The sequence below is a fragment of the Oncorhynchus gorbuscha genome, linkage group LG15, assembly GCF_021184085.1.
Source record: "Oncorhynchus gorbuscha isolate QuinsamMale2020 ecotype Even-year linkage group LG15, OgorEven_v1.0, whole genome shotgun sequence".
Lineage (NCBI taxonomy): Eukaryota > Metazoa > Chordata > Actinopteri > Salmoniformes > Salmonidae > Oncorhynchus > Oncorhynchus gorbuscha.
The window spans coordinates 64873416-64900437 of NC_060187.1; the positions used below are offsets into that span (position 1 = coordinate 64873416).

At 44.9% G+C, this 27022-nt stretch overlaps 1 protein-coding gene across 3 annotated transcripts in view; it reads right to left on the minus strand.

Moving 5' to 3' along the window:
- Nucleotides 1-27022, minus strand: part of LOC123997766 (sterol regulatory element-binding protein cleavage-activating protein-like) — a 40100-nt gene that overhangs the window by 8335 nt on the left and 4743 nt on the right. The window contains exons 1-13 of one of the 3 annotated variants that reach the window (XM_046302301.1): nucleotides 23723-24002; nucleotides 19524-19718; nucleotides 16440-16560; nucleotides 16035-16192; nucleotides 15704-15924; nucleotides 12723-13001; nucleotides 8750-8876; nucleotides 7926-8038; nucleotides 7032-7126; nucleotides 6768-6866; nucleotides 6116-6328; nucleotides 5230-5630; nucleotides 4950-5096 (exon numbers count right to left, since the gene is read on the minus strand). In XM_046302301.1, the coding sequence (XP_046158257.1) occupies nucleotides 4950-5096; nucleotides 5230-5630; nucleotides 6116-6328; nucleotides 6768-6866; nucleotides 7032-7126; nucleotides 7926-8038; nucleotides 8750-8876; nucleotides 12723-13001; nucleotides 15704-15924; nucleotides 16035-16192; nucleotides 16440-16560; nucleotides 19524-19718; nucleotides 23723-23790 (2237 nt within the window). In that variant the 5' untranslated portion in view covers nucleotides 23791-24002. Of the gene's footprint in view, nucleotides 1-4949; nucleotides 5097-5229; nucleotides 5631-6115; nucleotides 6329-6767; nucleotides 6867-7031; nucleotides 7127-7925; nucleotides 8039-8749; nucleotides 8877-12722; nucleotides 13002-15703; nucleotides 15925-16034; nucleotides 16193-16439; nucleotides 16561-19523; nucleotides 19719-22652; nucleotides 22787-23722; nucleotides 24003-27022 lie in introns of those variants that run through there. The other 2 variants (XM_046302302.1, XM_046302303.1) reach the window with 2 other exon arrangements.

A 27022-nucleotide genomic window follows, 5' to 3' on the forward strand; every position in this document is an offset into this window, starting at 1 on the left:
CGTAAATCTTTCTCAGATTATCACCAATCCCACAAGGCATGACTCCAAACACCCAGAAAAGGCTACTCTCCTCAATGTTATCCTCACAAATAATCCTGATAGGTAACAGTCTGGTGTTTTCTGTAATGACCTTAGTGATCACTGTTTTACAGCCTGTGTTCGTAATGGCTGCTCAATGAAACGACCTGTCCTGATTTGTCATAGATGCTAAAAAACTTTAATGAGCAAGCCTTCCTTCATGAATTGGTCTTTGTAAAATGGTATAGAATCAGATTGATCCCCCTCTGTTGGAACTTATTATTTTTTATTTAATTTTCAGTGGTATTGTTAACCTTTTTGGGATAGGGGGCAGCATTTTCACTTTTGGATGAATAGCGTGCCCAGAGTGAACTGCCTCCTACTCTGTCCCAGATGCTAATATATGCATAATATTGTTAGTATTGGATAGGAAACACTCTGAAGTTTCTAAAACTGTTTGAATGATGTCTGTGAGTATAACAAAACTCATATGGCAGGCGAAAATCTGAGAAAAATCCAACCAGGAAGTGGGAAATCTGAGGTTTGTAGTTTTTCAACTCAGCCCTCATTGAAGATACAGGGTGATATTAGTTATGTTTCACTTCCCAAGGCTTCCACTAAATGTCAACAGTATTTAAAACCTTTTTGACGATTCTACTCTAAAGGAGGGGCTCATAAGGGCTCATTGATTGAGTGGTCTGGCAGAGTGCCACAGCATCGGTCTGGCAGAGTGCCACAGCCTCGGTCTGGCACGCTCACGTGAAAGGCAGCTACGTTTCACTTAATTTGTACAAAGGAATTGTCCGGTTGGAACATTAATTAAGTTTTATGTTAAAAACATCCTAAAGACTGGTTCCATACTTAGTTTGGCATGTTTCTACGGGCTGTAATGGAACTTTTTTAACTTTGTGTCCGACGTTCGGCGTGACCTGAACACGCTTTTGGATTTGTTTACCAAACGCCCTAACAATAGAAGATATTTGGACATAACTGATGGACATTATCGAACCAATCAAAACATTTATGGTGCAACTGGGATTCCTGGGAGTGCATTCTGATGAAGATCAAAGGTAAGTGAATATTTAAAATGCTAATTCTGAGTAATGTTGACAACCCAATATGGCGGCTATCTTTTTGGCTGCTTTGTAGTCTAAAGGCTGTACTCAGATTATTGCACGGTTTGCTTTCTCCGTAAAGATTTTTTGAAATCTGACACAGCGGTTGCATTAAGGAGAAGTTTATCTAAAATTCCATGTATAATAGTTGTATCGGCGGCAGGGTAGCCTAGTGGTTAGAGCATTGGACTAGTAACCGAAAGGTTGCAAGTTCAAATCCCCGAGCTGACAAGGTACAAAATCTGTCGTTCTGCCCCTGAACAGGCAGTTAACTCACTGTTCCTAGGCAGTCATTGAAAATAAGAATTTGTTCTTAACTGACTTGGACTAGTAAAATAAATGTAAAAAAATCTTTAATGTTTATTAGGAGTATTTCTGTAAATTGATGTGGCTCTCTGCAATATCACCGCATGTTTTAGAACTACTGAACGTAACACGCCAATGTAAACTCAGATTTTTAAAATAAATATGAACTTTATCAAACAAAACACACATGTATTGTGTAACATGAAGTCCTATGAATGTCATCTGATGAAGATAATCAAAGGTTAGTGATTAATTTTATCTCTATTTCTGCTTTTTGTGACTCCTCTCTTTGGCTGGAAAAAATGGCTGTGTTTTTCTGTGGCTTGGTGGTGACCTAACATAATCGTTTGTGGTGCTTTCGCTGTAAATCCTTTTTGAAATCAGACACTGTGGCTGGATTAACGAGAATTATATCTTTAAAATGGTGTAACATACTTGTATGCTTGAGGAATTATAATTATGAGATTTTTATTGTTTTGAATTTGGCACCCTGCACTTTCACTGACTGTTGCGGGGCGGAACCCCAGTCCTAGACAGGTTAAGGATGCTGCCCCTATCATCGCAAAGCCTATCTCCAACATTCTTAACCAGTCTCTCCTTTCTGGAGAGGTTCCCACTGCTTGGAAGGCAGCCACAGTTCATCCTTTATTTAAAGGGGAGATCAAGCTGATCCTAACTGTTATAGGCCTATTTCTATTTTGCCCTTGTCAATAATCAACTGACTGGCTTTCTTGATAGCTATATTATTATCTCTAGTATGCAATCTGGTTCCCGCTCAGGTTATGGATGTGTCACTGCAACCTTAAAGGTCCTCAATGTTGTCACCATTGCCCTTGATTCTAAGAAATAGTGTGCTGCTATTTTTATTTACTTGGCCAAAGCTTTTGATACGGTAGACCATTCCATTCTTGTGGGCCGGCTAAGGAGTATTGGTGTCTCTGAGAGGTCTTTGGCCTGGTTTGCTAACTACCTCTCTCAAAGAGTGCAGTGTATAAAGTCAGAACATCTGCTGTCTCAGCCACTGCCTGTCACCAAGGGAGTGCCCCAAGGCTCAATCCTAGGCCCACGCTCTTCTCAATTTACATCAGCAACATAGCTCAGGCAGTAGGAAGCTCTCTCATCCATTTCCATGCAGATGATACAGTCTTATACTCAGCTGGACCCTCCCTCAATTTTGTGTTAAATGCTCTACAACAAAGCTTTCTTAGTGTCTAACAAGCTTTCTCTACCCACAGGGGTTGTCTGTGGGGAGAATGTCCTTCTCCCCACAGGTATGATTACTACCTCTGAGGGTTTAGAGCTTGAGGTAGTCACCTCATACAAGTACTTAGGAGTATGGCTAGATGGTGCACTGTCCTTCTCTCAGCACATAAAGGCTAAGGTTAAATCTAGACTTGGTTTCCTCTATCGTAATCGCTCCTCTTTCACCCTAGCTGCCAAACTAACTTTGATTCAGATGACCATCCTACCCATGCTAGATTACGGAGACATAATTTATAGATCAGCAGGTAAGGGTGCTCTCGAGCGGCTAGATGTTCTTTACCATTCAGCGATCAGATTTGCCACCAATGCTCCTTATAGGACACATCACTGCACTCTATACTCTTCTGTAAACTGGTCATCTCTGTCTACCCATCGCAAGACCCACTGGTTGATACTACTGCAGCCCTCATTCTCCACATACAACACCCGTTCTGCCAGTCACATTCTGTTAAAGGTCCCGAAAGCACACACATCCTGGGTCGCTCCTGCTAGCGATGGGAACAAGCTGCAACAAACACTCAAGCTGGACAGTTTTATCTCAATCTCTTCATTCAAAGACTCAATCATGACAGCTGTGGCTGCTTTGTATGATGTATTCTTGACCTTTGTGCTGTTGACTTTGCCCAATAATGTTTGTACCATGTTTTTGTGCTGCTACCATGTTGTTGTCATGCTGTGTTGCTACCATGCTGTGTTGTCATGTTTTGCTGTTATGATGTTGTCTTAGGTCTCTCTTTACGTAGTGTTGTGTGTCTCTTGTTGTGATATGTGTTTTGTCCTATATTTATATTTCTAATCCCGGGCCCCCGTCCCGCAGGAGGCCTTTTTGCCTTTTGGTAGGCCGTCATTGTAAATAAGAATTTGTTCTTAACTGACTTGCCTAGTTAAATAAAATAGAAGCAAGAGTTTCAAAGGATTCTGTCCTTGATTGGACAACCATAGAGATACGATAGATTCTACTTTATTCTGGGAGAACCATCCAGGCCCCTCCTCCTTGACTTGACCTAAAGATTCTAATAGATAAATCTCCATCTGTGCCTGGCCTGTGTTCCAGAGATGAACTTCACCACTGTGGCCTTTATCTCAGATATGAACCGTGAACACGGATCTGGGTTTCACAGATGACCGTGACCTGATGAATATGATTCAAACCTTCCACTTCAAATGAAAAACCTCCCTGGCGTTACACATCACAGTGGACACAGTTCCAATGTTGGATCCATTTTAATATGCTATTGGTCAAGGACGTAGTATACTGCAGGAAAAACACTGGTGGTCTTAAGCAACACAGCACCCCCTCTGCCCAATTCTGTTTGTTCTAATAGAAACATTAACGTTGGCAGTACTGCCTGTTGCTTTGAGGAACCTTTGCCCCCTACTACCAACAACATAGAATTAGGGAAAACAACAGTTGAGAGACTGTTTCAGTCCCAAAACCACACCAAACATCATCCACTCCACCATGACATCGTCAACCCACGGACATCTTACGAGTAACCTGACAGCCAATCAGATGAGACGGTAGACAGGAACAAAGTCTGTGATTCAGTGAGGGGGTTCATTTTGCATGGCCCTGTGCCCCAGATGGGCGGGGGCACCGATGCAAAACGAACCTCGCCCAATATCCAGTCAACTCAACTATAGAGATAAGAGAAAAAACGATTTTCTCTTTCTTCCTACCGTTTTTGAGATAACCATTGACACAGTGACAGACTGTTTGGCTGTGTTTCGTTTACAAGGTTAGAAAGAGGAAGAAAAGAGAGGTGTGGGACTAGCGTTGCAAATCCTGGTTGGACAGTTCCGGATTTCCTGCTTACTCCTTCCTGATTCTGAGATTCTTCCAACCACGATTTGGGGAAAACCATTGAATTTATTGAAAGTTTCCGGAATTTTGCAACCCTACAAAGCAAACATATTCTGTATGAGATGTGGGTTTGGACTGTGTGGATTATCACTGAATCTCGTGGCCTTGACACCATAATCGTTCACTATAACATTGATCTTTCGCCTGCACAGGAGCATTAGCATGGACTTTGAAGTGGTGTGCACTGTGCATGTGTGTGTGTGTGTGTGTGTGTGTGTGTGTGTGTGTGTGTGTGTGTGTGTGTGTGTGTGTGCGTGCGTGCGTGCGTGTGTGTGTAAAAAACATGAAGTGCATGGATTGTAGTAGGGGGAATGTTACTCAATCTGTAGTTTGAAGGCGTTGGAAATAGAGGTTGGTGTGTGTGAGAGTGTGTCGGTACTGACTTGTAGAGCGTGAGGTCTGCGGGTAGGTCGTTAGTTTTGAGGCTGGGCGGCGGGGGGTGACGTGTGTCCTGGGGGTGGCGCGTCTCGATGGCCTCCCGGGGGCTCAGGTGAAGCGTGACGGGAATGACAGGCAGGATGCTGATGTATCTGTGGGACAGAAAGGTAACAAAATGACATTTCCTACATTAATCAATGAATTCGACCTTTCTTCGACCTTCATACACGTGCACTCACACCCAATAAACACACACAGTAACTCATTCCAACTCCCCTGACCTACCTCTTGGCCAGAGTAATATTATAGTAGCTGAAGAGCGAGGGCCAGTGTCTGAAAGACAGCCTCCTCCAGCCCTCCTCATCCTCCGCCCCCCAGCTGATCTGGGGCACCAGGGGTGGGGCCTGGGCCTGGTGGGGTACTCCTTCCCTGGGGGCCCCGTGGTGACCCTGGGACTGGTTCTCTGGAAGTGGGGTGGGTTCAGCGGGGGCAGGGAGGACACTGAGGGTGCTGGCAGGGTCCCCTCCTGGTCCAGGGAAGACCGAGGCTACTCCCAGGTGGGGGGGCAGACCCCCGGCCCCGCCCTCCCCCAGGGGGCTCTGTTCAGACACCTGGGCTGCCAGGTAGGTACGGAGGCCAGCGGGATCCGTGTAGGCCAGGATGCCAATCCAGATCACTGTACCCACCTACAATAATACAGGGATAGAGGGACATGTCAATGCATACAGAGAACTAATTCAAGGAAGTACTGAAAACGTTCACACTGTCATACAGAGACAGACAAATACTGACAGGCGAGACAGAAGGTAACACACACAGACACGACGACGCAACAGGCAGACTCTCTGTGAAAAGGTCTTGAGACAGTCACCCTCAAGGCTTTTTCACACTGCATGTTCTTAGCCTAGTGCTAACTCACCCTCCTTTCACACAAGCATTTGTTAACACTGGACTATGTGAAACTTGGGTCGGAAGATTCCGGTAACTTTCCCCAAATTCCCAGAAAATCCAGTTGGGAAGATTCCCGGAATCAGATGGGAATAAGCAGGGGAAAAAATCAGGGAATCTTCCAATCCTAATTTCTGAAAAGCCTGTGCATTTAATCGTGCAAAATAATCGTGCAACCCTAACTTAAACTGTCTTTTCAGGAAGTGCCTCTAGCCAGTCTCACCATGATGAAGCGCTGGGCCAGACGTGTGCGGGCCAGGAAGTAGACCACACGGAGCCTCTTGGGCAGACGCAGGTTCCTGAAGGCGGGCGTCTGAAGGGTGATGGTGTAGGGCGAGGGCCGTGGGGGAGGAGGCGCCTCCCGAGGGCGCAGGGGGCCCGGTTTGGGAGGGGGCATCCCCGCCTCGGCCGGTAGACGGCGGTTCAGATCGGCCAACTATGTGTGTGAGAGGACAGTTTTAGGGTGCGCGGGTATGTGGGAGAGTGTAACATGTATGAGAGTACATGTGTATGGATTAGTGTTAGAGTATGCATGTATCTATGACTGTAACAGAGGAACAAGGTGGATAAGAAGAACAAAGGTGGATAAAGAAAGACTGTCAATATTTTACTGACTGATAGACTGAGGAAATGACTCATGGATCAAGAGACCTCGCCATCACATGGCAAATGTGTGTGTGTGTGTCTATGACCTCACCTCCATGCTGTAAATTACTAAGGAAAGCACTGTTGACAGTGTGTGTGTGTGTGTGTGTGTGTGTGTGTGTGTGTGTGTGTGTGTGTGTGTGTGTGTGTGTGTGTGTGTGTGTGTGTGTGTGTGTGTGTGTGTGTGTGTGTGTGTGTGTGTGTGTGTGTGTGTGTGTGTGTGTGTGTACCTCCATGCGTCGGATGTCAATAGAAAGAACTGTGGTGAAGAAAAACATCTGAAGGAAGAAGTCAGACACCAGCCCCACCACAGCAAACAGACAGAACTCCTGGAAACACAGACATAAACAGCAGGCCGCTCATAACATACACAGTAGAAGTGTGTGTGTGCATGTTCTGTGGCAGTACGATCTACTCTGTCTATGTGAATGAAAGTGTGCATCGACCTGTGTTCATACGCCAGTGTGTGATAGATGTGTGTGTGTGTGTGTTACCTGGATAGCAGGCACCAGGGTGAAATATCCTATGAGGATGATGCACAGCTCTGTGGCCATGTTCTTCATGATAGACCAGCTCTCATTACTAAGGCCTGGAGAGGGACAACACAATACCACATTAACAAATGCTTGGATTTCACGCACACACACATTTTGTTCTTATATCCTCGTGGGGATCTAAAATCAAATCCTATTTTCCCTATCCCTAAAACTTACCATAACCCTAAACCATAACTCCTTACACAAATTATTTTTTCATGGTACTTTTTTACCCCTTTCTCTCCCCAATTTTGTGATATCCAATTGGTAGTTAAAGTTTTGTCTCATCGCTTCAACTCCCGTACGGACTCGGGAGAGGCGAAGGTCGAGAGCCATGCGTCCCCCGAAACACGACCCTGCCAATCCGCACTGCTTCTTGACACACTGCTCGTTTAACCCGGAAGCTAGCCGCACCAATGTGTCGGAGGACACGGCGAACAGCTGGCGACCGAAGTCAGCGTGCATGCACCCCGGCCCGTCACAAGGTGTTGCTTGTGACAAGCCGGGTGCATGTGTCGAAAAATGACCCGCAAATTTTAGTTTTTCTAGTTAAGCTTTATTTTGACATATTGCATGTGCATTTTCAAGAATGTTAAATATTTACAATTCTGTAGTTTGAATTTGGCGCCCTGCAATTTCACTGGATTTCCGTCCCATCTAGCCTAGAGAGGTTAAACCGCTGCGCCTTTCAGGAGGCCCCCTTGCACTAATTCTAACCTTAAAATAGCCTTTGTCCTCATGGGAAATGTCCCTACAAGGGAGAATTTGCCTTGCTTTTACCATCCTCGTGGGGACTTTTGGGGATTGTAGGTCCCCACAAGGATAGAAGAGCCAGCCCACACACACTCTTACCCTGAGCGATGCGTAGTTTGACCTCCAGGTCAACAGGGGTGGACACCACAGACTTGGTGAGAACCAGGACGTTCTCCAGCCCTATCACCACCACCAGATAGGGGAAGATCTCACTGACAGAGAGAGAGACACAAGCAGAGACAACATGATTACAAAGCTGTTTATTTGTGGATCAGGTGATAGATGCAAGTTTGGATGTTAGGGTGGGAGAGAGGTCAGGTTTTTCAATTTGATAGTCGCACAAATAAAAAACAGGTTAAAAATAGAAAAGGGGATATTTAGTGGACAAGAGTACAGATGATGAAAGAGAGAAGGTACGATTGAAGACAGACAAGGTTTGACAGACAGTAAACCAGAGATATGCTATCATTACACGTGAAGATAAGGGTTGGAGGTCAGTAAGTAACAAAACTACGCCACAGAAGATAAAGACCAAACACACGTGTTATTACTTCAACAGGCTTTATTGTGTGGCCATTGTGTCAATATGCACGACAGTGGGTATGTAGGTCTGTGTGCGTGTGGACCCTGGAATCTTGATTGATGGTTGGTGAGATTTGGATGGTGTGAGATGGTTACGCCATCCTCTACATTCCAATAAGCTGGGTGTGATTGGCCAGGTACGCCACATCAATATCTATCCCCGCCCTCTTAAGAATCCCTCCTCCCCTTTGAGTCCACATCTGTTGCCCTTGGTAACACAGTCCCCTGTCACTCACTGTACATTAATGTCTGCAGTCCCACAGTAGTCCATACAGATCAATGAGCAGGAGAGGGTCAGGGGCTTTTAGGATATATGTAGAGTGTGTGTGTGTGTTTCTTACCCTCCATTGAGTGTGGGCGTCAGGCCGAACAGGGTGCAGAGCCCCACAGACATAAGCAGAGAGCTGAGCACTGTTACCACGGCAGCCAGCGCCAAGCCCCATTTTGACTTCACCATGTCAATCTTACCTGGAGAGAGGAAGAAGTAGAGTTAGCATAGACAGATTTTACACACACTGGGAGGAAAGAGTTAACATAGACAGAGTCTACATAGACTGGGAGGAAAGAGTTAACATAGACAGAGTCTACATAGACTGGGAGGAAAGAGTTAACATAGAGTCTACACACACTGGGAGGAAAGAGTTAACATAGAGTCTACATAGACTGGGAGGAAAGAGTTAACATAGAGTCTCCTGTACTCCCTGTTCACCCACGACTGCGTGGCCACGCACGCCTCCAACTCAATCATGCATTCATTGTAGCTGGGGATTTTAACAAAGCCAATCTGAAAACAAGACTCCCTAAATTTTATCAGCATATCGATTGCGCAACCAGGGGTGGTAAAACCTTGGATCATTGTTACTCTAACTTCCGCGACGCATATAAGGCCCTGCCCCGCCCCCCTTTCGGAAAAGCTGACCACGACTCCATTTTGCTGATCCCTGCCTACAGGCAGAAATTAAAACAAGAGGCTCCCACGCTGAGGTCTGTCCAACGCTGGTCAGGCCAAGCTGACTCTACACTCCAAGACTGCTTCCATCACGTGGACTGGGACATGTTTCGTATTGCGTCAGATGGGAATATTGACGAATACGCTGATTCGGTGTGCGAGTTCATTAGAACGTGCGTCGAAGATGTCGTTCCCATAGCAACGATAAAAACATTCCCTAACCAGAAACCGTGGATTGATGGCATCATTCGCGTGAAACTGAAAGCGCGAACCACTGCTTTTAATCAGGGCAAGGTGTCTGGCAACATGTCTGAATACAAACAGTGCAGCTATTCCCTCCGCAAGGCTATTAAACAAGCTAAGCGTCAGTACAGAGACAAAATGGAATCTCAATTCAATGGCTCAGACACAAGAGGCATGTGGCAGGGTCTACAGTCAATCACGGACTACAAGATGAAATCCAGCCCAGTCACGGACCAGGATGTCTTGCTCCCAGGCAGACTAAATAACTTTTTTGCCCGCTTTGAGGACAATACAGTGCCACTGACACGGCCTGCAACGGAAACATGCGGTCTCTCCTTCACTGCAGCCGAGGTCAGTAAGACATTTAAACGTGTTAACCCTCGCAAGGCTGCAGGCCCAGACGGCATCCCCAGCCGCGCCCTCAGAGCATGCGCAGACCAGCTGGCCGGTGTGTTTACGGACATATTCAATCAATCCCTATACCAGTCTGCTGTTCCCACATGCTTCAAGAGGGCCACCATTGTTCTTGTTCCCAAGAAAGCTAAGGTAACTGAGCTAAACGACTACCGCCCCGTAGCACTCACTTCCGTCATCATGAAGTGCTTTGAGAGACTAGTCAAGGACCATATCACCTCCACCCTACCTGACACCCTAGACCCACTCCAATTTGCTTACCGCCCAAATAGGTCCACAGACGATGCAATCTCAACCACACTGCACACTGCCCTAACCCACCTGGACAAGAGGAATACCTATGTGAGAATGCTGTTCATCGACTACAGCTCGGCATTCAACACCATAGTACCCTCCAAGCTCGTCATCAAGCTCGAGACCCTGGGTCTCGACCCCGCCCTGTGCAACTGGGTACTGGACTTCCTGACGGGCCGCCCCCAGGTGGTGAGGGTAGGCAACAACATCTCCTCCCCGCTGATCCTCAACACGGGGGCCCCACAAGGGTGCGTTCTGAGCCCTCTCCTGTACTCCCTGTTCACCCATGACTGCATGGCCACGCACGCCTCCAACTCAATCATCAAGTTTGCGGACGACACAACAGTGGTAGGCTTGATTACCAACAACGACGAGACGGCCTACAGGGAGGAGGTGAGGGCCCTCGGAGTGTGGTGTCAGGAAAATAACCTCACACTCAACGTCAACAAAACTAAGGAGATGATTGTGGACTTCAGGAAACAGCAGAGGGAACACCCCCCTATCCACATCGATGGAACAGTAGTGGAGAGGGTAGCTAGTTTTAAGTTCCTCGGCATACACATCACAGACAAACTGAATTGGTCCACTCACACTGACAGCGTCGTGAAGAAGGCGCAGTAGCGCCTATTCAACCTCAGGAGGCTGAAGAAATTCGGCTTGTCACCAAAAGCACTCACAAACTTCTACAGATGCACAATCGAGAGCATCCTGGCGGGCTGTATCACCGCCTGGTACGGCAACTGCTCCGCCCTCAACCGTAAGGCTCTCCAGAGGGTAGTGAGGACTGCACAACGCATCACCGGGGGCAAACTACCTGCCCTCCAGGACACCTACACCACCCGTTGTTACAGGAAGGCCATAAAGATCATCAAGGACATCAACCACCCGAACCACTGCCTGTTCACTCCGCTATCATCCAGAAGGCGAGGTCAGTACAGGTGCATCAAAGCTGGGACCGAGAGACTGAAAAACAGCTTCTATCTCAAGGCCATCAGACTGTTAAACAGCCACCACTAACATTGAGTGGCTGCTGCCAACACACTGTCATTGACACTGACCCAACTCCAGCCATTTTAATAATGGGAATTGATGAGAAATGATGTAAATATATCACTAGCCACTTTAAACAATGCTACCTTATATAATGTTACTTACCCTACATTATTCATCTCATATGCATATGTATATACTGTACTCTACATCATCGACTGCATCCTTATGTAACACATGTATCACTAGCCACTTTAACTATGCCACTTTAACTATGCCACTTTGTTTACTTTGCCTACACACTCATCTCATATGTATATACTGTACTCGATACCATCTACTGTATGCTGCTCTGTACCATCACTCATTCATATATCCTTATGTACATGTTCCTTATCCCCTTACACTGTGTATAAGACAGAAGTTTTGGAATTGTTAGTTAGATTACTTGTTGGTTATCACTGCATTGTCGGAACTAGAAGCACAAGCATTTCGCTACACTCGCATTTAACATCTGCTAACCATGTGTATGTGACAAATAAAATTTGATTTGATTTGATTTTGATTTGATTTGAGGAAAGAGTTAACATAGAGTCTACATAGACTGGGACGAAAGAGTTAACATAGAGTCTACATACACTGGGAGGAAAGAGTTAACATAGAGTCTACATAGACTGGGAGGAAAGAGTTAACATAGAGTCTACATACACTGGGAGGAAAGAGTTAACATAGGACTCTGTCTAACACCCACACTACAAAGAAGAATGTCTCTCAGCATGAGAGTTTATGCAGCTTTTAGTTGAAATGAGGTTTGTGCACTCTACATATTGCATGTGTGCGTTTGTGTGTGCATGCCAGCATATTGTTGGTGTTGGCACACATTGGTGAGTCTTATCATGGTAGATTATTATGGTGGACTACAGTGTTTCTGTGTAGGAGATTATCCCTGGACGAGACAGGACCAGCCTTGGCTAGGACTCAGTCACACACACACACACACACACACACACACACACACACACACACACACACACACACACACACACACACACACACACACACACACACACACACACACACACACACACACACACACACACACACACACACACACACACACACACACACACACACACACACAAATCTGGACCTTGGCTCTGTGGCCTTGACTGGGCACCTGGGAACAATATCCCAGTGAAAACGAGACGCCCACAAAGCAAGACATCTGACTTCAGCATTTCTTTTGAAACCAATTCCCCCCCGGCTTTAGTAATGGGACACATTACTTCAAAGAAGAATGGATGGAAAGAAGGATGCATCTTTAACTAAATGAAACTAAGCCAACTCTTTCAGATCAGTGCAGATGAAGGGAAGCTCTTTAGACTATTGAGATGCCCCCGTGGCACCCAGACTCAGAGACTTACGTGTGGAGAAGTAGATGTAGGCGAAAAGTATGATGTAGGTGGTGACCAGGGGGATGAGCTCGGCCATGCCTATCTCCTCCTTGAAGTGCACGTGCACCATGTGGTCCTCGCGCAGGCTGCAGTTCACCGAGGGGTGCAGCTGGCGGAGACGCGCCCGCAGGCTAGACAGGAACCTGGCGTCGTAGCTGCCCAGGACCATGGTGATGGTGTAGGTGACCACCCTCTTCCTGCTGTACAGACTAACCCCTGTGTGTTTCACCGGGACGCCAAACAGCAGGTCTAACACACACACACACACACACACACACACACACACACACACACACACACACACACACACACACACACACACACACACACACACACACACACACACACACACACACACACACACACACACACACACACACACACACACACTTAGCATTGAACAATATCAGCATTACCAGTCTGCCTGACATTAGTTGGGGCCAGAGTTTGTGAGCAGTGAGGAGCGTGCCTAATTTGACTGGAGCACGGAGCGAGATTCCCAAAAGGCTGGAGCGTCAGCCATCTTGCCCGCTCTAATTTCGCTCCAAAAAAGTAGCGCTCACTTCAGGAGCTCAGGGCATGTCCCTCCCAGCATGCATTTGCAGTCTACTTGTGTGCTGCTATAGCCCCATGCTTTAGCTACAGCCACGGAGTTCACTAAATATTTTTTTATAAAGAAACTGATAAAACACACAGGTGCAAAATCAAGTTGACTTACAAAGATGAAGACCAAGAGAAGGAGTTTGTTGATGTAGTGTCTACAACTAGAGAATCATTGTGGAATCTGAAAAGATAGGTATCCCGAAAGCATGACCGTATACTACATCCACATGCTAAAAGAAAGGAACAAGGTTTGTAACTAACTAACTGTGTCATTGTAGCATTGATAAACAAAAAAAATCAGATCCCATTATAGAGATAAATTAGGCCATAAATATTTTGGCCCAATAGGCCTGGTACATTCCCACTTTCAAGGAGCTTTCTGTTTTGATTGGGTTAATTTGCCTAAAAACCTTTAGGCCTACCTATAGAACATTTTTAAAACAACTCTACATCTCAGCTCAGCCTGGCAAGAGTGGCCAAAAGGGTGTTTAGCTTCCCCAGTTGCTCTGCAAGTGTGGAGAGGATATTCTCCGCTGCTGGCTCGCTCTCTAGGCACCATCACATGAGCCTGAAGCCACAGACTGGCGTGTATTCAAAACATTTATTAAAAGGCACTGTAGACAGACTAATAAGCCATTTTTCACTTCGTTTGCATCTAAGTAAGTCACAGCCTAAATGCCAAATTTATAGACTACAATGATTTAATACAACTAAATGTTGTTTAAATGTGGAGCACTATGCTCCTACCAAGCCTGGGGTTGCATTCACAAATGCTTCACAATGTATTTCTTTGTAGGCTGCAGCCTTGAACTAATTGAAATAATAGCCTAAATAATTAGTTCCTTCATAGGCTCCATGTCTGGCTCCTGACCTGTTTAGAGTGTTTATATGCGGTTTAATATGACATGTAGCCTATTTGGAATGATGTTCACTTCTTACATTCATCTTCACATGTTTATTCAAACAGCTTTCAGTCAAATCCATATGGTTTGGTTTCAACACTTAAAAAACAATTGGTACACCATAGTGCCCCCAAAGCTCATCACTAAGCTGAGGAGCCTGGGACTAAACACCTCCCTCTGCAACTGGATCCTGGACTTCCTGACGGGCCGCCTCCAGGTGGTGAGGGTAGGTAACAACACATCTGATCCACGCTGATCATCAACACGAGGGCCCCTCAGGGATGTGTGCTCAGTCCCCTCCTGTACTCCCTGTTCACCCATGACTGCATGGCCAGGCACGACTCCAACACCATCAATACGTTTGCAGACGACAGATGTAGGCCTGATCACCGACAACGATGAGACAGCCTATAGGGAGGAAGTCAGAGACCTGACCCTGTGGTGCCAGGATAACAACCTATCCCTCAACGTGATCAAGACAAAGGAGATGATCGTGAACTACAAGAAAAGGAGGGCAGAGCGCGTCCCCATTTTCATCGACTGGGCTCTAGTGGAGCAGGTTGAGCGATTCAAGTTCCTTGGTGTCCACATCACCAACAATTATCATGATCCAAACACACCAAGACAGTCGTGAAGAGGGCACGACAACTCCTATTCCACCTCGGAGACTGAAAAGATCTGTCATGGGTCCTCAGATCCTCAAAACGTTATACAGCTGCACCATCGAGAGCATTCTGACTGGTTGCATCACCGCCTGGTATGGCAACTGCTCGGCCTCCGACCACAAGGCACTACAGAGGGTAGTGCATATGGTCCAGTACATGACTGGGGCCAAGCTTCCTGCCATCCAGGACCTCTATACCAGGCGGTGTCAGAGGAAGGCCCTAAAAATTGCCAAAGACTCCAGCCATCCTAGTTATAGACTGTTCTCTCTGCTACCTCACGGCAAGCAGTACCGGAGTGCCAAGTCTTGGTCCAAAAGGCTTCTTAACAGCTGCTACCCCCAAGTCAAATGGCTACCCAGACTATTTGCTTTGAACCCCTCACCACTACCACCTTTACGCTGCTCCTACTCTCTGTTTATTATCTATGCATAGTCACTTTACCTCTACCTACGTGTACATATTACCCCAATTACCTCGACTAACCTGTGCCCCCGGACATTGACTCTGTACCGGTACCCTCTGTATATAGGCCGTCACTGTAAATAAGAATTTGTTCTTAACTGACTTGCCTAGTTAAATAAAAAGGTTCAATAAAATACAAATAAGTAAAATATAGCCTCGCTACTATTATTTTATTGTTGCTCTTTAATTATTTGTTATTTTTCACTCACTAGCAAATACTTCAACACTTGTTTTTCTTAAAACTGCATTGTTGGTTAAGGGCTTGTAAGTAAGCATTTCACTGTAATCTGTTGTATTCAGCGCATGTGACAAAAACTACCTCTCAGTGTGGCGGAGGTGTGCAGTCCTTTCGGTTCGTGCTGGTGGACGGTCTTCAGCAGGTCGGGGTCAGAGTCAAACAGCTCCCGCTGGTTCTGCCAGTAATTGCCGGGGGAGACCAGCAGACAACCGTGCTCCGGCAGCACTGTCTGCATACGCCGTAACCCCGGCAACAGGTCAGTCACCTGCAGGCAGAGCGCCTCCAGGCTCCTGACCCCAGAACTGCAAAGAGACGAAAGGTAAGTCCGGTCAAGTCAAGGTGCATTTCAAAACGGTAGAGAAAGCTCGAGGTGGGGGAGAGACATCTGATGTGTGTGTGTAGTTTCCCATACCCGTCGTTGTGTACATGGTTGCGGATCTCCTCCAGCAGGCTGAATACGCGGCCCAGTGGGGAGCGGAACACGTCCACAGGGACCAGCGTACTGTCCCAGGGAGACACAGCTGCCTTCACCAGGACCTGCTGGATGTAGGCCACCGGAGGACCCCGATACTGGAGGAACAGAGCCATAGAGGGTTTTGAAAAACATGGTAGAGAAGCGGATGAGTTTGTTATTTTACAGTCCCTTTTTCAGCTGATATTTCAAACACTCAATTCAATTGGTAACTACCTGGTACCAAATGGTACTTAGTGGTGTTAGGTTTATTTTTTAAAGATCATGATATTACAAATGTACCATGTAAACAGTCAAGCCATGTGGGTACTGTAAGTGGGGTGATCTTTTGACCATGAGTCTTACCCAGTCAGGCCGCTCGCCGAGGTCTCCCTGGGGCTCATGGGAAGGGACGGTATAATCTCGGACCCGTGTGGTGAACTCCACCGGCCCGGTCCCCGGCAGAGGCAGCCGCAGCAGGGGGTAACTGAGAGAGGGGGGAGAGAGCGATGACTTGGGAGAACATGGGAGTGGAGAATAAGTGACAGTGTAGTCTGAATATTAGTTACAGGCTTGAGTATTGTGAATTATTATCCCAGCACTAAAATACACACCCTCTACCAAAATGATAATTTCCTTACAGTTAACCAAAATAAACGCAACATGCAACAATTTCAAAGATTTTACTGAGTTACAGTTCAAATAAGGAAATCAGTCAATTGAAGAAAAAAAATATTAGGCCCTAATCTATGGATTTCACATGACTGGGAACACAGATATGCATCTGTTGGTCACAGATACCTTAAAAGAAACGGTAGGGGCGTGGATCAGAAAACCAATCAGTATCTGGTGTGACCATTATTTGCCTCATGTAGCAAGACATCTCTTTAGCATAGAGTTGATCAAGCTGTTGCAAAGTTGCTGGATATTGGCGGGAACTGGTACAAGCTGTCGTACACATCGTTCCAGAGCATCCCAAACATGCTCAATGGGCGACAGATCTGGAGAGTATGCAGGTCATGGAAGAACTGGGACATTTTCAGCATCCAGGAATTGTGTACAGATCCTTGCGACATGGGGCTGTGCATTATCATACTGAAAAATTAGGTGATGGCGTCGGATGAATGGCACAATAATGGGCCTCAGGATCTTGTCACGGCATCTCTGTGCATTCAAATTGCCATCGATAAAATGCGATTGTGTTCATAGTCTGTAGCTTATGCCTGCCTATACCATAACCCCACTGCCACCATGGGGAATTATGTTCACAATAGCAAACCACTCGCCCACACGACGCCATCTGCTGGTACAGCACAAGGTGCACCTGTGTAATGATCGTGCGGTCAATTAGCTTCTTGATATACCACACCTGTTAGGTGGATGGATTATCTTGGCAAAGGCGAAATGCTCACTAACGGGGATGTAAACAAATGTGTGCACCAAATTTGAGAGAATTTCAGGGATCTTTTATTTTAACACATGAAACCAACACTACATGTTGCGTTTATATTTTTTGTTCAGTATAATAATACATGTATGTGTATATAAGCATCCCTGAGTGTGCAAGTGTGTGAATGTCTGTGTAAGTGAAAAAAATAAGTCGGTGCCACTGCCTCCCCTGTCCTTTGTTGGCAGATTTAGCATTAACTAGAGACCGACCACCCGTTTCCCTGGGAAGAGGTTGGCTCTTACGAAACACACTGAGATTTACAAGATTTAGGATACACTCGCATGTGCACAATTGCAAGCCCCACACACTGACACAGGAACGAACACACACACATACACACACTTAATGAGAAAAGGATTGAAGGGGTTTAGCGCGTAATATGTATGCCGATACCATATCCACTCATGAATGTGTGTTTGTAAAACATGAGTCTACTAATGCTCACTAATTCCACCCTAATGCAAGAGTAAGTAACTACAACCTTTCATCCCAGGTTGTCATTGTCTTCACTCAACCATTCTCCTAGAAATGACCACTTTCTAGGGCCCATTTGCCCTGTGAACAAACTCATTTTAAATGAGGGGAAAAAACTAAGAAAACCAATAAGTGCATTAAGTTCAAGGGCGCCTCCAGAATTCATGGAAAGCGACGAGGCTACTGAGGCTAAGACAAACAGCCAGAGTGACAGTGCTGCATTTGTCTGTCTCTGTTAGGCCATTGGGTACACTTTACCACGACTGGAAATGATGGCGACAGCCTGGCAATACTGTAGCAAAGGGATGAATGTAGGTACAAATTTGGAGGACGCCAACCATAACCAGTTAAAATCTCTTAAAATCTTATTACCCCTCGTGAGGAGACTACCCCACTGTGAAGGGTATAGGCCTTGCTCTGTTGCCTTCGAAGTTGAAGCCCACTTCCATAGACGAGCAAAAGCATTTCAAACCTCTTGAATAATTAACTAAAGATTCCAACAGGGCATTGGGAAATTGATTTTCAGGTGAGGACTGAACACACTGAAACGTTTATGGGTGTTCTATACACTAAACACTGTCAATACTGACTCAGTATCCCTGACCTGCACCACATCAAAATGTGCAGTTTGCATAGTTCCAAAGTATAGTACAATAAATACAATATTTTTGGTCACATACACATATTTAGCAGATGTTATTGCGGGTGTAGCGAAATGCTTGTTTTTTTTAATAGTGACGTGACTGACAGTGTTGCTCAGTATCTAAGTGCTTGAACACTCTTTCATCCTGGTTCTTTGGCAGCCTGTCAGGCCACGGGATACAGATTTCTCTTTGAGGACACTACACCCTCTCTCCCTCTCCCTCTCTCTAAGGTCACTGTACTGCCACAAAGGGCTTTTGTTTTGCAGCAGGAGCCCCCACCTCCTGGGAGACAGATGGAGGGCCAGGAACACACAGATAGGCCTATTCTCCAGGGGTCACTTTCTCACAGCCCTCTGCTGTGTCTCTCTTTTTAACTCTGCTTCCACCCCTTTAATTCCCTGCACTCAGTGCAGCCGCCAGCCAGCCGTGCTTTTGGCAGTGCACTGCTGCCTCCACAGTTCCATGCTGTACCGTATTCGTTCCATCCTGTCCTGACTTCTCATCTGTGACCTTTCAACTGTGGCGGGGTTGACCTCAAATGTGGAACTCTGAGGTGGAAAAGTGTGTGTTCTGTTCCGAGTGCTGATTTATGTGTATGGCTATGGCCGTTTCATTTAGTTGACTGGGTTTTGCAGGGCCTGTTCCTTTTTCTCCCACCTCTTTTTTTTAATGTTCATCCATCTGCTTCTCTTCTATTTTCCTGACCTACCATCTCACCTCTGCCCATGTGGATAGAAAAAATACATACAATCCTTTCAAAACCTGCCAAAAACATGTTCAGAGAAACCAGTACAAGAACTCTCACATATAATCTCTTGAAGATGCACACGCCCATCCCCAAAACCCGATTCCCTCAAAGGCACTCCCCTTTCTCAGACGTACCAGCAGGCGAGAATACTGGCAGAGGTGAAGAGGATGATGGGCACCGGATAGGAAGCGCAAAGCAGCCCATGGCGGTAAAACGCCGCCGAGATCTTCTCTCGCAGCCGCTCTCTCACCGTCATCCTGGGGGGCGGGGTCAGCTGCCGGCCATCGGGAGGGCGAGCGAGGACGGAGTGCCGTGGGGCATCCAGGGACCTAGGGAACCACAGAGACGAGAGGTGTGGGTTAACACAAACTCAGAGATACCATGGTTGGAGTCAATTCAAATGGAATGCAGTCAATTCAGGAAGTGATTTGAATTGAAAATTAACAAATGGAAAAAGCTTTGAATTAAAGCATAGAACATAGGTGCCCTTTTTAAAATTATTGACCTGGAATGTCAGTTTACTTCCTGAATTGACTGCCTTCATTTTGAATTGACCTCAACCCTGGAGGATACTCGGCACTCACCACATAATCAGCTGCTGCTGAATGTAGCCTGTGTTCATGTTGCTTTGGACGAGTCTGCCTTATTACCAATTTATTACACAAAACACCTCAAACCTATATATGGTCACACACTGCAGAAACCAAAGAGAAGCCCTCACTAACTCCCTGTCCCATCAGAAACACCATAGATATCACGTCCACATTTCCCATCCCTAACACCACCACAAGATATTTGGTCTTACCGGTACGTCCCAAGTACAACCTCCATTTAGCGACAACCTTACCAGATTGGCTAGGCTACATCACAGTATCTTCTACCCCCCACCGTCAGACAAATGCAGCCCTGCCACAGCATCTATCTAGCTAGTCTAGTTACTATCCCAGACAAACTCAGCCCTGCCACAGCATCTATCTAGCTAGTGTAGTTACTATCCCAGACAAACTCAGCCCTGCCACAGCATGTATCTAGCTAGTGTAGTTACTATCCCAGACAAACTCAGCCCTGCCACAGCATGTATCTAGCTAGTGTAGTTACTATCCCAGACAAACTCAGCCCTGCCACAGCATCTATCTAGCTAGTGTAGTTATTATCCCAGACAAAAATCAGCTCTGCCACAGCATCTATCTAGCTAGTGTAGTTACTATCCCAGACAAACTCAGCCCTGCCACAGCATCTATCTAGCTAGTGTAGTTACTATCCCAGACAAACTCAGCCCTGCCACAGCATCAATCTAGCTAGTGTAGTTACTACTAGAGGTCGACCGATTAATCGGAATGGCTGAATAATTAGGGCCGATTTCAAGTTTTCATAACAATCGGAAATCGGTATTTTTGGGTGCCGATTTTATTTTACATTTTTTTTACATCTTTATTTAACTAGGCAAGTCAGTTAATAACACATTCTTATTTTCAATTACGGCCTAGCAACGGTGGGCTAACTGCCTCGTTGAGGGGCAGAAAGACAGATTTTCACCTTGTCAGCTCGGGGGATCCAACCTTGCAACCTTACAGTTAACTCGTCCAGCGCAATAACGACCTGCCTCTCTCTCGTTGCACTCCACAAGGAGACTGCCTGTTACGCAAATGCTGTAAACCAAGGAAAGTTGCTAGCTAGCATTAAACTTAACTTAAAAAAAACAATCAATCATAATCACTAGTTAACTACACATGGTTGATGATATTACTAGATATTATCTAGCATGTCCTGTGTTGCATATAATCTGACTGAGCATACAAGCATACAAGTATCTAAGTATCTGACTGAGCGGTGGTAGGCAGAAGCAGGCGCGTAAACATTCATTCAAACAGCACTTTCGTGCGTTTTGCCAGCAGCTCTTTGTTGTGCGTCAAGCATTGCGCTGTTTATGACTTCAAACTAATCAACTCCCGAGATGAGGCTGGTGTGACCGAAGTGAAATGGCTGGCTAGTTAGCGCACGCTAATAGCGTTTCAAACTTCACTCGCTCTGAGCCTTGGGGTGGTTGTTTCCCTTGCTCTGCATGAGTAACGCTGCTTCGATGTGGTGGCTGTTGTCGTTGTGTTGCTGGTTCGAGCCCAGGGAGGAGCGAGGAGAGGGACGGAAGCTATACTGTTACACTGGCAATACTAAAGTGCCTATAAGAACATCCAATAGTCAAATGTTAATGAAATACAAATGGTATAGAGGGAAATAATCCTAAAATAACTATAACCTAAAACTTCTTACCTGGGAATATTGAAGACTCATGTTAAAAGGAACCACCAGCTTTCATATGTTCTCATGTTCTGAGCAAGGAACTGAAACATTAGCTTTCTTTCATAGCACATATTGCACTTTTACTTTCTTCTTCAACACTTTGTTTTTGCATTTAAACCAAATTGAACATGTTTCATTATCTACTTGAGGCTAAATTGATGTTATTGATGTATTATATTAAGTTAAAATAAGTGTTAATTCAGTATTGTTGTAATTGTCATTATTTAAAAAAATAAACAATTAAATCGTCCGATTAATCGGTATCGGGTTTTTTGGTCCTCCAATAATCAGTATCGGCATTGAAAAATTATAATCGGTCGACCTCTAGTTACTATCCCAGACAAACTCAGCCCTGCCACAGCATCTAGCTAGTCTAGTTACTATCCCAGACAAACTCAGCCCTGCCACAGCATCTATCTAGCTAGTCTAGTTACTATCCCAGACAAACTCAGCCCTGCCACAGCATCTATCTAGCTAGTCTAGTTACTATCCCAGACAAACTCAGCCCTGCCACAGCATCTATCTAGCTAGTGTAGTTATTATCCCAGACAAACTCAGCTCTGTCCCAGTTGCCTTTCTTTAAATCGGAAAAGGTGCCTTTTTGTCCCAGTACCTGTTCAGGGGGAAGTCTGGCTGCCTCTCACGCTCTCTCGTGCCCGTTTGGCCTAAGTCCTCCAAAAGCACTGGATTTTAAAGGTTTCACAGAGATCCCTGGCTTAAAACAACAGAGCCCTATTTCAGGCACCACAGCCAAAGTGTGACTGACTGGCTCAGCTCTACCCCCTGAGTACTCTGGAAACATTCCTGGGGGAATTTAGCCTACCTCTGGAGCGGCTTGATCTTCCACTATAAATACTCTATATACAGTAAACACAGCAGGCAGCAACACACACACATACCAACAAATGGCTAGAGGGTAAACCAACGGTTGAATTTAATCAGAGGCCTCGAGTGCCGTGACTCACCCCATTTCTAAGTTGCTCTACATTTTGACCTGATATCTAGCCTGTAGGTCCCATTATGCCCTGTTCGTCCATCTCCTCAGTCCTTCCCTGGTGTTGTGGTGCAGGAAAGCAAGGCCTGAGTTGGCAGGTGCTCAACAACATCTCCGTCAGTGAGTTAATCCGGGATAGGAAACGCCACAACGAGGCTCACAGGTCTACGCCCCCACACTCTCTACCTCTTTTTCCCTAGTCTCTCCATCCTGCAGCTACACGGGTGAGGCAGACTTAACAGGTCTGTACACACGTCAGGCAGGCAGTCAAGTCAGTCTGCACATGACAGTGAGTTTATTTAAATTTTACCTTTATTTAACTAGGCAAGTCAGTTAAGAACTAATTCTTATTTTCAATGACGGCCTAGGAACAGTGGGGTAACTGCCTTGTTCAGGGGCAGAAGGACAGATTTTTACCTTGTCAGCTCAGAGATTCGATCTTGCAACCTTCCGGTTACTAGTCCAATGCTCTAACCACTAGGCGACCTGCCGCCCCAGTCGTCAGTGCATATCTCAGACTAAGGCATTTTAAGACAAAGAAAACGACTGACCCAGCCAGCAATACCACAGAGACTTTATGATGCCAAGTCTTGAGACATGTGCCACTATGGATTCCAGTAGCCCAGCTCAGGGAGGGGGCAGCAGTTCACCTTCAGTAGGCCTACCTGCTTAACCACTCATACAGCAAACAATACAGTTTCTGACAAAACAGAGCATGTCATTATGTTCCAAAAGCACTTTTGCGAGAACATCAGGGACAAAAATGCCTCCCAAAACTATCAACCTCTTTTTACATAGTAGCCTGTGTACTACATGTTTTTCTAGTTGCAAGTTCCCAGGAAATGGAAATAAGATTATAATAAATGGTGCGTACCGGTAGGCTACATTTTCCCAAAGATTTGCACACGCTTCTCTCAGAAACATGTTTGTTAGCTCATGGAGGAATTGGTAACAGAGTTACACAAGACTAGGCTTAAGATTTCATCATATGCTGCTCGGAAGAAGAGTGTGCCTGAAGAATAATAAATAATAAATGCTTACCTCCTAACGATGCTTCCTAAAATCCCCAGTTTGAAGGCATCGCTGGATCCTATACAGTCCATTGCCATGATCCACACCTGTGTAAAGGGTCTTAAAACCCAATGTAAAAAAGCTAAGACTCCTGGCAAGTAGCACCATAAATGCAGGGATTTTAGGCTGCATTGAGAAGCAGCATGATTGTATTTCAGCTCCCTTCTCCCATAGTGAACTGAGCACTTGCTCCTCCACTCTAATGCACCATAACTGTACAGGCCATTCTTGAGTCAATGTCAGCTGGGACTAATGCCTGAAGGCTTTATTGCGACAACTCATTTACAGCCACCCATTTACAAACACACAGGGAGCAAATTGGCCCAGTCAATCAGTAACCACTATTATGTCATCGAAAATGGCAAAAACCCAGTCCAAAAACTACAATGAAAACGTTGAGTGACCCGTCACAAAGCCTTTAGTGATGAGACACAATGAACATTTAAATGAGAAAAATCAGTGGGCCTATGTGTATTGTGCACCAAAAAAAAACCTTAACATTCACATACTGAGTTGAATTAAATATCAGCTTTTTTTTAAAGAAAATTAACGTGAATGTGTGCGCGTGTGTGGTTTGAACATGCATGAAACATACAGTAGGTGAATGAATGTGAGAAGCACAAAAATGTGAAAGTGCACAGTGTCAATAAGTCTATATTTGACTTCGAGTTTCGAATTTGGACGGCAGATGGTTTGACTTCAACTAACCAAGTTTTAAGCAAAGATATAAAAATATAAAAATAGATAGCGCTTGATTGTCTTTGCGACCACACTTGAAGAAACTTTCAAAAGTTTTTAACATTTTCCATATTGACTGAGCTTCATGTCTTAAAGTAATGATGGACTGTCATTTCTCTTTGTTTATTTGAGCTGTTCTTGCCATAATATGGCCTTGGTCTTTTACCAAATAGGGCTTTCTTCTGTATACCATACCTTGTCAAGACACAACAGATTGGCTCAAACGCATTAAGAAATTCCACAAATTAACTTTTAACAAAGCACACCTGCTAATTTAAACGCATTCCATTCCAGGTGACTACCTCATGAAGCTGGTTGAGAGAATGCCATGAGTGTGCATAGCTGTCAAAGGCAAAGGGTGGCTACTTTGGAGAATCTGAAATATACAATATATTTTGGATTTGTTCAACACTTTTTTGGTTAATTCATGATTCCATGTGTTTTTTAATAGTTTGGATGTCTTCACTATTATTATACAATGTAGAAAATAGTTTTAAAAAATAAAGAAAAACTCTTGAATGAGTAGGTGTCCACCCCAAATGTGTTACTAGTACTGTGTATACACACACACACACACACATACATACACACAGTTGAAATCAGAAGTTTACATACACTTAGCTTGGAGTCATTAAAACTTGTTTTTCAACCACTCCACAAATTTCTTGTTAACTTCTCTAGGGTAGGGGGCAGCATTGGGAATTTTGGATGAAAAGCGTACCCAAAATAAACTGCCTGCTACTCAGCCATAAAAGCTATAATATGCATATAATTTGTAGATTTGGATAGAAAACACTGAAGTTTCTAAAACTGTTTGAATGATGTCTGTGAGTATAACAGAACTCATATGGCAGGCAAAAACCTGACTAAAAAATCCAACCAGGAAGTGGGAAATCTGAGGTTTGTAGTTTTTCAACTCTTGGCCTATCAAATACACAGTGTCTATGGGGTCATATTGCACTTCCTAAGGCTTCCACTAGATGTCAACAGTCTTTAGAACCTTGTTTGATGCTTCTACTGTGAAGTGAGGGGGGGGGGGGGGGGGATTGAGTCAGAGGTCTGGCGGAGTGCCACGAGCTCAGTCTCGTGCACTCACGTGATAGTTAGCTCTGTTCCATTGCAATTCTACAGACATAGGAATTCTACGGTTGGAACATTATTGAAGATTTATGTTAAAAACATCCTAAAGATTGATTCTATACATCGTTTGACATGTTTCTACGGACTGTAATGGAACTTTTTGACTTTTCGTCTGCTCCTAGTGATCGCGTCATGAGTTTGGATTGTGTACCGAACGCGCGAACAAAAAGGAGGTATTTGGACATAGATGATGGACAAATATCGAACAAAACAAACATTTATTGTGGAACTGGGATTCCTGGGAGTGCATTCTGATGAAGATCATCAAAGTTAAGTGAATATTTATAATGCTATTTCTGGCTTCTGTTGAATACACAACATGGTGGATATCTGTTTGGGTTGTTTTGGTCTCTGAGCGCCGTACTCAGATTATTGCATGGTGTGCTTTTTCCGTAAAGTTTTTTTGAAATCTGACACAGCGGTTGCATTAAGGAGAAGTGGATCTAAAATTCCATGCATAACAATTGTATCTTTTAGCAATGTTTATTATGAGTATTTCTGTAAATTGATGTGGCTCTCTGCAAAATCACCGGAAGTTTTGGAACTACTGAACATAACGCGCCAATGTAAACTCAGATTTTTTTATATAAATATGAACTTTACCGAACAAAACATACATGTATTGTGTAACATGAAGTCCTATGAGTGTCATCTGATGAAGATCATCAAAGGTTAGTGATTAATTTTATCTACATTTCTGCTTTTTGTGACTCCTCTCTTTGGCTGGAAATATGGATGTGTTTTTCTGTGACTTGGCTCTGACCTAACATAATTGTTTGGTTTGCTTTCGTTGTAAAGCCTTTTTGAAATCGGACACTGTGGTGGGATTAACAAGAAGTGTATCTTTAAAATGGTCTAAAATACATGTACGTTTGACGAATTTTAATTATGGGATTTCTGTTGTTTTGAATTTGGCGCCCTGCAGTTTCACTGGCTGTTGACTAGGTGGGACGCTACCGTCCCCCGTACCCTAGAGAGGTAAACAAACTATAGTTTTGGCAAGTCGGTTAGGACATCTACTTTGCGCATGGCACAATTAATTTTTCAAACAATTGTTTACAGATTATTTCGCTTATATCTGTCTCACAATTCCAGTGGGTCAGAAGTTTACATACAGTCAACTTAGTGTGCCTTTAAACAGCTTGGGAAATTCCAGAAAGTTATGGCATGGCATCATTTGAGTCAATTGGAGGTGTACCTGTGGATGTATTTCAAGGCCTACCTTCAAACTCAGTGCCTCTTTGCTTAACATCATGGGAAAATCATAAGAAATCAGCCAAGACCTCAGAAAGAAAAAGTCTGGTTCATCCTTGGGAGCAATTTCCAAACGCCTGAAGGTACCACGTTCATCTGTACAAACTATAGTACACAAGTGTAAACACCATGGGACCA